Source organism: Neopelma chrysocephalum, unplaced genomic scaffold (assembly GCF_003984885.1).
Source record: "Neopelma chrysocephalum unplaced genomic scaffold, ASM398488v2 Primary Assembly neopelma1_42, whole genome shotgun sequence".
Lineage (NCBI taxonomy): Eukaryota > Metazoa > Chordata > Aves > Passeriformes > Pipridae > Neopelma > Neopelma chrysocephalum.
The window spans coordinates 1,822,899-1,836,333 of NW_020897700.1; the positions used below are offsets into that span (position 1 = coordinate 1,822,899).

The following is a 13,435-nucleotide window of genomic DNA, read 5'->3' on the forward strand; positions in this document are numbered from 1 at the left end:
CTTTTTAATTCCTTGTTGTTACAAAACCCAAATTCACAAACCAGATGAGTATTTTTAGTTAGTAATATAACCACTTCAGATGTGAACAAAAGAGAATGAACAATTGTGTGGAAATATGCTGCCACCTACTGAAATAATATGAAATACTACATTTCAGAAAAAAAAGAATTATTTAAATTTCTTTAGAAACTCCAATAGGCTCTCATCATTAAAACATTCCCTTCTTAAAGAGATATATAGAAAAGATACAGTGTTCTGTATAATTATAATATTGTAATGTTAATGTGAACATTAGAAGGTAGTATGTCAAAAAAGTATTCTGGTAACCCATAAACAATGCAATTACAGCTGACAAAAATGAAAAAATTCAAGTTGCTATAAACAAGTATGGAATGTACTTTCTTGTTTTTTAATTTCAAGGGCATCACAAAAACTGCTGTACTGAAGATCCAAAACATAGAGCTCCCTCTTTGGTTTCCACTACTATTTAATCATTCAACTGTGCTCCCTACTTTGATGACTGGGCACAAAGTGCTAATGTGACCTGTATTCATTTTGACTTCATTAAAATCCAAAGAAATATATTTTAATGCCAAAGGCTCAGGAAGATATTACAAATAAGAGAATTTTTAATAATGCCTGGAAGAAGAGATAACTTCCCATGTCATTTTAACAAGCAAGACATAATAAATCAAAAGCATACCTGTGAAAGTATAATCTAAATGGGTAGTTTGCTTGACAGTAAGCACCCTGGACTCGTTGAACTCTCTGTTTCTGAGTAGCACAGAAGCAACAGACTGGACATTACTGCCAGATCCCATCACTATCAGTAGATGCAAAAGTAGTCGTTTACAATGCTCATAGACTTCAGGGTGACAGTGATCAAAACCTAACACAAAAGGAAAATGGCAAGGCTTGATTATATTCAAAGGGCACATTGAATTACATTATTTAAAAAATTGCAGTATTCAAACTGGTCTGTTATACTTTACCAAATAATAGATATATAATTCACTAACCAATGTTTTTTCAGTGCTTCAATATAGAAACAAGAGCATACAGTTTAACGAACTGTATACTGATCAGACCGAAAAATACATGATAATCCCATGCAGGGTTAAAGTACAGAGTGATTTTAAGTAAGAACTTAATCTGTGCTCTTGTATGAAAATTACTACACATGGAAACAGAAAGAAAAAAACTGAATTTTACTGTGTCTACAAGGAGAAAGACGTTAAAGTAAATCCAACAGAAAGTGCCTTCAAACAACTCAAAAAAACCCTTTATTCATACTAATCACCCTGAAAGATATTTAATTGAATTCTTAAATATACTGTAAATATTATCAAAATTTCAATACAATGGCAAACATTAATTTAAATATCAAGAAGAACAGCTAAGAATTCCTAAGTCACTATACATATTTCTGTAAGAAGTTAGTTACCTAGAAAAATTGCATGAAGCAAAAGATGCAAATATCCTCCCCATTCCACCTTTACACTGTGGTCAACTATCAAGTCCGTCAAAAGAATCACTGCTATGTTGCATCTAAAACAAACAAAAAAAAATTAGTTAGAAGAATGTAACATGAACTTTATGAAGAGCTGCAAAGAGCTTCATATGCTTCTAGCCTGTATTCATTCTTAAGTCTATAAAGATTCACGAAGTTGTGTTATAAAAGACGAACACTCGTAATTAAGATAGAAAAACCTCCATCCTCCAAATTAAAAGGCTGAGCAATCTTAAATTGCTAGATCTGTCAGTAAACCCACAGAAAACAAATCTACTATCTACTGTCTTTTAATCTGCTATCTTCAAATTACTCTATTTGTGCAACACAAAATAAAACACAATGAATTGCCATAAGCTTTGCCAAAATAGTTACCTGTGAAGTGACATGCCTGGAGGAGAAGTTTCAGGCAAATAATCCACCAATGGTGACCAGCAACCTCCAGAAGGTGGGAAAGGTAGAGGCTCTCCTTGATTGTGCTCCATCACCTTCAACCGCCAGTTTGAATAGAGAGGCATTGAATCACCTACCACAACAGAAAATTAAACCAGAAATATATATCTAAAATACAAATTTCTGTATCATATAGTCTTCTAAAGAAATATTTTTAAATTCTTGAAAAGCTGAGATAGGGGACAGGGAAAGGTAAACCAGCTGTACAGTAGTAGTTGGACAGAGTTTAAAAAAAAAAAGTGTTTATTTCTTTTAGCATAAGGATGATTCTACAGAAGACACGCCCATAACAGAGTAAGATTTTGTTGAATAGGTTTGTAAAAATGATGAAAAAAAGGCAAAGTGATCTAATGTAATTTCCTTGAATTTCAAACCTCACATCAGATACGGAGTTAGTCAAGGCTGGCACCTTAGATCGTACTGAACTCACTTTTGAAGAGCATTTCATTATAGCCTAAGGAAGTGGTATTTAAGAGCACTTCCTCATAGCTCTTGCTAGTAAAAACCCACCATACCAGATAGTAAAAACCTACATGTCAGATAACACCAGCCTGATATACAGGGTAACTCAGAAACTGGCACTCTTACAACAGCATAGCCCAATCCCACTGCTTTACAAAAGTTATTGCTCAGAAAATCAGTAAATTTGTCAAGAAAACACAAAAAGACATTTAGTTTTTGATGAAGCAAGCTTCAAAAGTGGAGGAAAACCATCAGCTATTTGGTATGACAGTATACAAGATATTTTTCTGTTTTTAAAGGAAATGTTTTGGACTTCAGAACAATCAGTCAAGGATAGAAACAAGTAAGGAAACTGCCTCAACAGTTCAATGTTTCAGTGATTCTAGCAGCTGTCCTTTTGGAAGTATAGCTGCAGAAGTCTCACATGTTCACACATGTATTAGCTCATTATCACCTTCTCCATCGAAGTGACAAACTACTTACTGATGGAAGATGTGAGATATCTTTCGCTTCACGATACTCAGTGTTGCTACCACAAATAGCAAACAAAAATGAAAATGACCACAGCTGTGATACTGGCCCATTGCCTATCTGAGCAGTAGTAAACATCTGGCTGCCCAGAAGGTTACTGACCCAAGGTTTAGCAGATTCTGCATTAGGATGCCCAATCTTTACAACAAGCTCTATAACGGACATTAGGTTTCACCTCCTTGAAAGAGGCACTAAGAACCACATATTCACTCTAACCTTCATAGTCTGCACAGAGTCAGTCATTAAGGAGTGCCTAAGGAGATCCTAATGGACTCTCGTTGCTTCAATAGAGCATGGAACACGCTGTGTTCCAGACTGACATCTAAAGCTCAAAACAGAAATTTACATCCTGTTGTTCAGGAGCACAAGAAAAGTAAGGAAATTGTAACATGCTCAAACAACTTAACTTGCAGCAAAATCAACTGTCAATAAAAATTGAATCAAATCTAAGAAGACAGGCTGTGGGAGCACTCTAATGATCTGGATCAGAGTGAAATATATCTGATTATCCCATGCAGGGTTAGAGTACAAAGTCATTTTAATTACTAACAATCTCTTAGCTGAAACAAGAGTTTCAGTCAAACAAGTACTCTGACCAATTACACAGAACCCACTAATGTAATGCATCATTTACTGTCTGACCATTGTCCTCATTTTTGCCTGATGACCTGATCTGTTTAGTTTTTACTAGCATTGTCATGATGATTTTGTATCTTAGGCACTGGTACAAAAGTAGCCACAGTTAACAAGCTTAAAAAAAAATCTCCAAAAGTATAATGGAAAAATTTTTACCTCTATCCTTACCACTGCATCTCAGAAAAAACCAAAATAGAAATCACAAAAAATAACCAAAATCACATTTTCAAAACAAGCTTGAAAATTAGACCTACATAATGAGACCCTTTATCCTTTCTATATTTTCTTTTGCTATGGCTTCTAAGAAAGTTTTGACCGTTTTTTTTTTTAAAACAGGCCAAGGAATGCTATAATTTAAAAGAACAATTACTTCCACTTTTCTTCTTTTTTTTTTAACTTCTTTTCCATCACCATTTTTTCAATCTCATCTTCCTCCTGCTAATCTCTCTCTGTTTCGTCTGCCTAACTGTCAAGGGAAATAAAGTAAAATAATTTAATTTGAGAAGATGTTCACGACTCATTCCAGAGGACAAGTGAAGGAAGAAAGCATATTAACTTCCTTGTAAACTTTATTCTAATCAAATACATGCCAGACTTCAATAGCAGTACTAAGATGGAGGGAGGTAAAAAACTCTTTTTTAACAGGTTTATGCAAAAAACACTGATAATGCTAATTTCCTTATGTTCCACAACCTACAGCAGAAGTATTAACTTGAGAAAATTTGGTTTTCTATTCATAGAAGTATTTTAAAATAAAAAATGTTACTTTTTTCCTCTTCATATGATCCTCCAGAACTGCTGCTGTAGCGAGATTCTAGTCTGTGGTGCTGGCGGTTTAAGTTACTGTTCAACCCGCTGTAGATGTCTAGATGCCCGTAACTGTAGGTACAAAAAGCAGCACTAGTAACTGACATTCTGTGACAAACATCAGTCAGGGTATCTCAGTAAAACTGTATTTCACCAAAAACATTACGCAAAAAACAATTCATCTTACAAGGACAATCAACATGATGTCAAAGGATCTCAGCTGTATAAGACACACCTCCTCTAGCAACATTAGGTAAGGGGATTCAGAGAGATTATCCACTATAAATTATATTTCTGTTCAATCATTTTCATTAACATTTAAGTACATTAAAATATTTGTTACCATTACATGCAAATTTTTCTCACTCTTTAACAAAATAACAAAATCTGTATGTGATGTGGTAGAGACATGCATATATACACACACAGTGTCCAAGATCTTACCTCGCTAATCTGATAAATTTTAAAAAAATCAGAGAAATGGGAGTGCTAAAAGCACCATTTCCAAGCTGTTTCTAAAATTCTCACCTCCTGTCAAGTCCAAGATGTACAAGGTATATCTTATCAAGAAGCATATACCTGTGGGGGGTGGTTAGACAATGCTACAGTATATGCCAAAACTTGCAGAGACTTTCAAAACTGCCTTCATTACAAGTTTCTTCAGCTCCAGGCCCCATAGCAGCCAAATACTACTCTGTGCCTTGTTAGGCTTAATTCTGAATGACACCTCTGTGTCTTCTGCGATTTCCTTTTACATAGCTCACCACAATTTAATTTAAGTATTGGGATTGCCCCCATCAATATATTAACTATTCTAAATATATAGACCTAACTATCCCAGGGAAGGAAAAAAGTGTCCAACTGGGAAATTATCTTAGAAATGTAATTATTAAAACTCTCAAACAAGTTGTCACAAAATAAACTTGTTTGTGAATTTACTGTATAGTAGCTACTCTACAGTAATGGCGTATGTGCACATACTTTTGCTTGTGCTAATTACAGAGTCTCTACTCCCTTTTCACTTTAAGGTTAGTTATTCATATTTAACACAAAATGAGAGCATGCCTACAGTTCGTTACTGTTGAGGTCCAAGGCCACATCCTGTCTAAGTCTATGTCAGCTGTTTGCTTTCCATCACCCTTACACCAGTACCACCATGTGGCAAACTTCTCCAAAAGATTGTTCCTAAATAGCTCAAAAATTAGGGAGGGAGAAATATGTTTGAAAGCTAGATGGAAGGCATCTTGACACAGATACCAGGCATCCAAATATCCCAGTCAGGGAAAATAAACTCGCTTGCAACATGTGGGCACTGTTCATTTCTAGTGAGGTAGTAAACCAATTTTCAAATCGGCTACATTATCATAAAATTATGGCTTGAGTTGGAAGGGACTTTAAAGATCATCTGGTTCCAACCCTCCTGCCATGGGCAGGGACACCTTTCACTAGACCAGGTTGGTCAGAGCTCCATCCAGCCTGGTCTTGAAAACTTCCAGAGATAGGGCATTCACTTCTCTGGGCAACCTATGCCAGTGCCTCACCAGCCTCACCTTACAGTATAATTTCTCTTCTGTAAACATACACAGTCCAGTGTAAGAGTAGCTAATTTAGGCATCAACAACAACATAGCTGTAGCAATAAAACGCCTGGTCCCATAATTTATTCAGTTTCCTCTACAGTTTTTTGAGTTCAAACTACATTTGAGGCTGCTACTGTTAATCCCAAATAGTATTCCAGTTCTGTTGATTAAAACTGGCCTGTAATTCCTGCAACGTAAGCATACCTGGAGCCACTGAGATGCAAGTATAGTACCTACCAGGAATTCATGTAATTCAACTAATAACTGCTCTTTGAGGAGACACTTACTTCTCTTCGATACTGTCTTTTGTGTGTTTACTATCAGAGTTGCCATCTGTGGGAGCTACCATCGTATTGCTACTAGAAGTGGTACCTGTGAATTATATTCAAAGAAAAAAGTTGGTCAATAAAAAGAAAAGTAGTGTTAAGCATTACATGACGACTCTTATTTACTTGTCCTTGCCAAAAAGCCTTAATCAGGTTTACTCCACAGTGATTGGCACAAATACAAACTGAGCTATACAAATTACTTTCATATGCAGCAAAAGATCGTGAGCTGCTACCATAATTTCACTAACTGGAAAAAATAAAAATAATCCATTCCAGGAATCTCTGAGTCTTCAATTTAATTTAAGTAGAAAGGTCAGTTTTTGAAACAGAACCTAGAGACCTATTTCTTTCTTCCCTGTATGCTACACCTCATTGTAATCTGTAAAATGTAACTGGACTTTGAGTGTGCAGTTAAGTCAAACCACAAACAGATTAAGGATTAAAACCTAATAGCCTACAGTAAAGCTTTTATCAATTTCCTTTTAAGAGAAATTTGTAAGCATCACACTGAATTGATGACCACAATTGGAAACAATTTCGTGCCCCCTTCACAGCCTTCGCTATTCCAAGTTGCATTAAGTGCAAGAGCCATATAATTTTTATCATATTTTTAAACACTTTCAAGAACAAGTGCCAATGCATTCACTTTGTGATCCAGAAAATCCCCATGTGATGGGTCCATGCTGCTTCATAATATTGGCAGTTTGCAGCACAAAAGTTAAGTCCTTGCTTAGATACCCTCCCCACACCCATGTCTTTTGTGGCTCACTTTGAAAGACGCTGCACCAAAACAAGACAGCTTTTCCCCACATTTCTCAGTGTGTTCTTGGATTGAAGCATGAGGTAGACACTTTTGGTATTCTCAGTGGGTTTGGGTTTTTTTGATGACTGATCTATTTTTAATTGTTAATTATTTCTAAATAAATTCTCCTAAGTAAGTGTACTTAAATCCTCTTGAAACAATTCAAGATTGTGCAGCTTGTATCTATAACAAAACTTGAAATTTAACAACTGAGATGGATTTAAAATTATATACATTTTCCCAGCTGTTTGACTGAATAGACATAAAAAAATCATACAGTAAGGGTAAACAGTGCAAGGTCTGAACATAGACAAGTCTGACACATATATTAAGACAAACCTGTTCCATGTGAACCTATCAGACACTCTTTAATAAGAACTCAGATCTTGCAAAACAATTTTTTTACTTTATTTTAGAAGCAGAATGTTGCACTCCTGTTGAATATTTACAGATGAACTCCAATAGTATAACTGATTGATAGCAGCATGTTTATAACTGACAATAATACCAGTTTAGGTTAGTAAATTCTTACCTGAAGTGACAGAGGGGATTTTGTAACTGGATGTAATGCGGTAATATGGTGGATTATCCATATGGGTGACTCCTGAACTGACAGGATCTGTAAGCTGAAGTTCACTCACCAGCTCTTCTAGTAGTTGCATTGTTTTATCTCTACCCAAATAAACAATAACTTTCTTCACCTGCCATAAAAAAGTATACAAATATACAAAAGACTTGAATACCACAACTTGTTAAAATTAGTATCTACTTGCACTGCAAGTGAGGATACATGAAACTTACTCTAATTCTAAAAGCAAACAAAATTGCTTTCCCAGCTGTCAACAGCAGCAAGCATCGGAAACATATCACAAGAGTAAGAAAGTAAGTCTGAAAGTAAGTCTTCCGGAAATTATTTAAGAAGCAAAAGATTTTCTTAGAAAGGTTTTAGCAACATCTGAGATCAACACCGTCATGAATGTATTCTGGTATAATTTCTTTTTGATACTTCACAGTTCTGTTCTACACTATTTCTTTTCTTGCAGTCATCATATTTTTCCTCATGCTATCCTGAAGGGCTCTCACATACGTTTTGACAAAAAATACAATTGGCTTTGAGGGGGCTTGGGATGGTTGGTGGGTTGTTTTGGTATAATACTTGGTCATATGAGAACGACACCCCACATGGTTTAAAAGGTGCTTTACTTTACTATATTATCTGTCTGCTTTTTAGGAATATCCTAAATTACAGCATAGGAAAGACCATTTAATTCTTCAAATGCTCAAGACCTTTATATAGTCTTATAAGAATAAACACCTAACTTAATATTTTATTAAGCATACAGCAATTAAGGATTCTCCACTACATCTTAGTTCCGCAAAATAATCCTGGTCATTGCTAAGCAGCAGCAGATGGTTGCTAGTCAGCAATTACTCTAGACATCAGTAAGTTCATATTTCTTCTTCTGACATTTTCTTGAGTTATTTACTGCTCAATGACTTATTTCCATCCTTTTATGAGAACCCAAAATGAATGGCAAGCAAGTGATGCAGGAATGTTTGACTTGAAGATTGTTTTGTCACCTTGTTCAATCCATACACGCAAAGATTTTTAGCTGCAAACATGATTTGCAGATTTCCTGATGAAAACAACTGCCAATCTATGGAGAACTTAAGCTGCCCTTAGGAAGAACTTACTAAAATTATAGGTCCTGATTTATTACTAGCAAAACCAATAATAATTTTCTAATGAAAATGCTGAGTTTAACTAAAATTGATACTGTAATTTTGACACAGATGTCCAAATAACTCAAACAAAAGAGCTGAATTTGATTTGTTCATAGTATTTAGTGGTCATAAAATATGGGGTTGGAGATTTTGATACCTACCTCAGATTTGTTTGGTGATCTTTGCTTCTAGACACATTCCTAATTTTTAAAATATCAATAAGCACCAAGAGAGACATATCACATACTCACATAAGGCAAAAGGCTGGGTTCACTGTTCACTCCACAGACACTGATCAAGAAGTGTAAAATTATTTTCAGATTCTTTGGCCAGCTGTCTGCTAAAGTAGTCCAGACATTTTCTATCTCTGACCAAGCCACTTCATCACCATACTAGAAAACAAAATAGAGAGATCTTCTGAAAACTCCATCAGAAAACATTGTACTTGAACGTGATCTGTACTGACCAAGTGGGATACGTTCTAGAAAAAGGAACATAAATCCTGTAGGAAACTGTTGCCTTTTTAACATTCCAGAGTGATGCTTTCACCTATATTCATGTTTATAAATACATTCTAGAAATAACTATTTTCTTTTATAGATATAAATGTGTATATATATATATCTCTAAAGATATATGTTCATACTATATTATTTTATTGATATATATAATACATCAGACTGCAAGACCTGGGCCTGTTTAGTCTAGAGAAGAGAAGACTGAGAGGAGATCTCGTTAATGTATACAAACATTTCAAAGGCTGGTGCCAAGAGGTGCCAAGACAGACTCTTTTCGGTGGTGCCCAGAGACTCTTTCCAGTGGTGCTCCTCATCCCAGGATGAGGAGCAATGGCCATAAAATAAAACATGAGAAGTTACACCTCAACACGAGGAGGAACTTTGCGTTGATGGTGGCAGGGCACTGGAAGGGGCTGCCTAGGGAGGTCGTGGAGTCTCCCTCCCTAGCAGCATTCCAAACCCATGTGGACACGTTCCTGTGTAACCTGTGCTTAGGTGACCCTGCCTCGGCAAGGGAGTTGGATTAGACAACCTCCAGAGCTCCCTTCCAACTCTTAACAATTTTATCATTTTGGGAAATTTAGCAGAGACCCATTCTCTCAGATGCTGACAACCTTGAATAAAACTCCACAGACCACAGACTGACAAGAGTTTTTAATTTATAGCTCAAAACATGATCTCTCATCAGCAGGATTCATATATAACAGAATATGATGAGAATTAGCAGAAGCATTGCATGTGTCCAATATTACTTCTCTGCTGGAAGCAGCTATGACAGGAAGAAGGACAGTCAATTAGTCTCTGGTAATAAGATTGGTTCCAAAACTCCACTTTGAGATCAAAGGTATACAGGCAACTTGGTATTCTCTATCCAGCTAGACATCTATACTGCAAAACACCAGTTATATATAGTTACTATATATAACAATTACTATAACATTTATATTACATATTTCTCAGAATACCTCAAAACTAAATGGTATTGTTTGGGTATACATAAACAACTCAACAAATCTGAACAATAATTCTTGAAAGTTTGGTGACAAAGTACCTCTGAACAGTATTTTCTCACATCCTAAACAGAACAATCCATTGGAAGAAGATGAAGCACTTAAGTAATTAATCTTACCTTTGCAGTCATGTACATCAGATTGTTCAGAACCATAGCTGTAGCCTGTGGCGATCCCCAGCCTTCTCCTCGTAGCCATCGTCTACTGTTCACCATCATTTCTCTGTCTTTCAAACAATCTTCTTCATCTTCATCTTGCCGACGAATGGTTGGCAGAGGTTTCAAGTCTACCAACTCAATATTGTTCATCCATGGCAGCAGATAATGCAGCATCACCTGTCTCCCAGCTGGGTGAGCTGTTTGGATTCTCTGACTTACTTCTGCCATTCAAAAATGAGGTACATACATAAATTGCAAATCAATAATGAGAATTGGTTTGGTAATAACAACCACCATGAGCCCAGCATACCACACTGATACAATGTAATGGTGATACTGATGCAATTTTTTGCTGAGATGACCAGTGCCATTTCATAATGATAAAGTCTGCAGTCTTCAGCAGAGCTAACTGAAGACACTGCTAACAAACAGTATGTTGAAGAAACCACATTACTATGCACATATATATGAATTCCTGTAATTGGAGAAGGGAACTGAAAACCTACAGCACAAAAAAACATACTAACTTTGGCAAAAAAGCACTTAAATTTTTTTCTTCATCATCGCAGTCCTAGTAGTGGGGTTTTTTTAATCAATGTAATAGGTTATTATTCTGCAATTGTTAAAAATACTACAGAATGATGTATTTAAGCAATCTACAGTAAACAAGAACACACTACAGAGAACAATGAAAGAATGATTTTAAAAAAACACTTGCAAATTATTTCTCTCATGTGAGTTTTCATGGTTATTAGAAAGTAATTCGGAAAAATATTTTTAATTCATGTTGTTTCCCCTTGAATATATTTCAAACACAAGTGAGCAATAACTGTAACTCAGTAAGTTCTATTGTTCCATTAGCTACGATGATGTTGTTGTCCTGATTTCAGTGAATTACACATAAATTAATTACTGAATAATAAGAATGACACATTTTGTACAATGCTTTTGACTTGATGAAATTTTTTGTTTTAAAATCGTACCTGAGAAGATAGCAAGCGTCAGTTCAGGATAAGTCCTTGCTAATTCTTCTGACAGTTGATAATATGACATAGAATACAAATGTGGTAAAGGAGAAGGCTGACCCAAAACCCCATCCGTCCGCTGAACTTCCAGTTTGTGAGCATAACGGAACATCTTTGGTTCCAAGATCTACAACAATAATGTTCAGAATTTGAATAAGCAGAGAGCTACTATGAACATCTTTATATAAAAATCACTTCTTAAAGTATCTACTCTCATTTAATGTTTCTTATCCATGCGGATCTCTGTACATCCAAAGTATTTGCTAAAACTGTGGTAATTTCATAGAAGACTAGTAAGATACACTCCACTTGATGAGTTTCCAGCAATAAAGTTCCAAAATATGCTTTCACAAAATACCATATTAAATATAAATTTATCTATGACAAAATGTGAAATACTATTTAACACTTGTATTTCCAAACAATAGCAACTTTTGCTCATCTATGAGACGTGGACAGGAACAACATAATCTTTGATGTGGCAGAGATGCAGCAGGAGGCTAAAGGACTCAGATACTTGAAAAATCAATTTGGGCTCATCTTAAGCAGTGGTGTCACCTTGAGAAGAAAGATGGGGCTGACATATCAACAGGGGTTTGACTTCAGTGGTGTCTTCACTGTTGAATTTAGTTGACAACTAAAACCTCTGCAAAAAACCCCAAGACTTACAGTCTGAGTCATAAGCAACAGATTTATTTAAACACTAATGATGCCTGTAAGATTAACCTTACCCCTAAATGACCTCAGAAAGGAATATACAAAAGTAAATTACATGGCTAAGATTTCACTGTAATCTCTCCACACAAACAGCTGAAAAAATGTTTGGTTCTAATGTCAAAACCACAAAACTGACTGCTATCCCAGCAGACAGAGTGAAGGTTTGGGAAGCAATATGCTTCTCTCCGAGGTGCTTTTGGACAAATGGAGATATATATATATATATATATCTGTTTCAGGGCCATATCAAGAGAGTCTTGATTTAGGTTTTGTTTCTTGAAAAAGAAGGTATTATGAAAATAGAGGTCTTAAGTGCTTAGTTCATGGAAATGGACACACTTCCACTGAAGTCTATTTGTGCCAGGTAAGGATCTGGCCTAACTATGTACTGAAATAGAGAAGAAAAAAAAATACACTGTATTTCATTACTGAAGAGAAGCAAACAATAACAGATATTTTTTTTTAATGACGAGACAATTCTTATTTTAAAAAAAACCCAAAAATAATCAGAATTAGCTTACAAACCTGTAATAGTTGCATAGCAACTTCATAGATAGCCCTCGTAGAATCAGCTGCTTTAAACAGTATCAGATTCAGGAGGGTCACTGTATCACACTGGTAATCCCTAGGGATAAATTGCAAGTGTGAAAAAAGTAAAATTACATTTGGCTTTTTAAAATTTGAATTTAAGTTTAATTTACAAGGGATATAATATGGGATAATATAACATTTTGAAAAGTTTCTCTAGTAACACATACACACAAACAGTGGTGATCTTTTCTCTCTAGGGCACAAAAAAGTGCAGTTCTATATGAAAGCACACTTTGAAAATAAAAGCTTTAAAGTTTTGAAAAACACTGTAGTACCTGTTTTGGAACACACTGGCTATGGCTTTAAAACAGCCAGCTGCTACACGCTTGGAACCTGTGTAGCACCGGTCTACGGCCCAGTACATGAGGTTACTCTGGTCAGGGTTGAGTTCCAAGAGCAGCATGACTGCCTCACAGCCTAGCTGGTGAACCTGTGTTCCAGGAAAGAGTCAATACATATTTAAAAATGTAGAAAAAAAGACTAACTTACAAAACGGCATAAAGTAGGGAAATACATATTTAATAAAACCCAAACCTTTTGAAACATAAAATGTGTTCCATACAAAAACAATGACACCACAGC

General features: G+C 35.6%; 1 protein-coding gene across 14 annotated transcripts in view; it reads right to left on the reverse strand.

The window, feature by feature from the left end:
* The window catches only part of FRYL (FRY like transcription coactivator), a 163,882-nt gene that overhangs the window by 39,367 nt on the left and 111,080 nt on the right, over positions 1-13,435 (reverse strand). For all 14 annotated transcript variants that reach the window (XR_003533157.1, XM_027676348.1, XM_027676349.1 and 11 more), the window contains 11 exons: positions 13,129-13,283; positions 12,788-12,887; positions 11,504-11,672; positions 10,482-10,741; positions 9,086-9,226; positions 7,642-7,810; positions 6,266-6,350; positions 4,359-4,471; positions 1,886-2,036; positions 1,445-1,548; positions 704-889 (listed from right to left, as the gene is read on the reverse strand). Coding sequence is in view for 13 of the 14 variants with exons in the window: in XM_027676348.1 (XP_027532149.1) it covers positions 704-889; positions 1,445-1,548; positions 1,886-2,036; positions 4,359-4,471; positions 6,266-6,350; positions 7,642-7,810; positions 9,086-9,226; positions 10,482-10,741; positions 11,504-11,672; positions 12,788-12,887; positions 13,129-13,283 (1,633 nt within the window). In the remaining variant the exon portion in view is untranslated. The remainder of the gene's footprint in view (positions 1-703; positions 890-1,444; positions 1,549-1,885; positions 2,037-4,358; positions 4,472-6,265; positions 6,351-7,641; positions 7,811-9,085; positions 9,227-10,481; positions 10,742-11,503; positions 11,673-12,787; positions 12,888-13,128; positions 13,284-13,435) is intronic.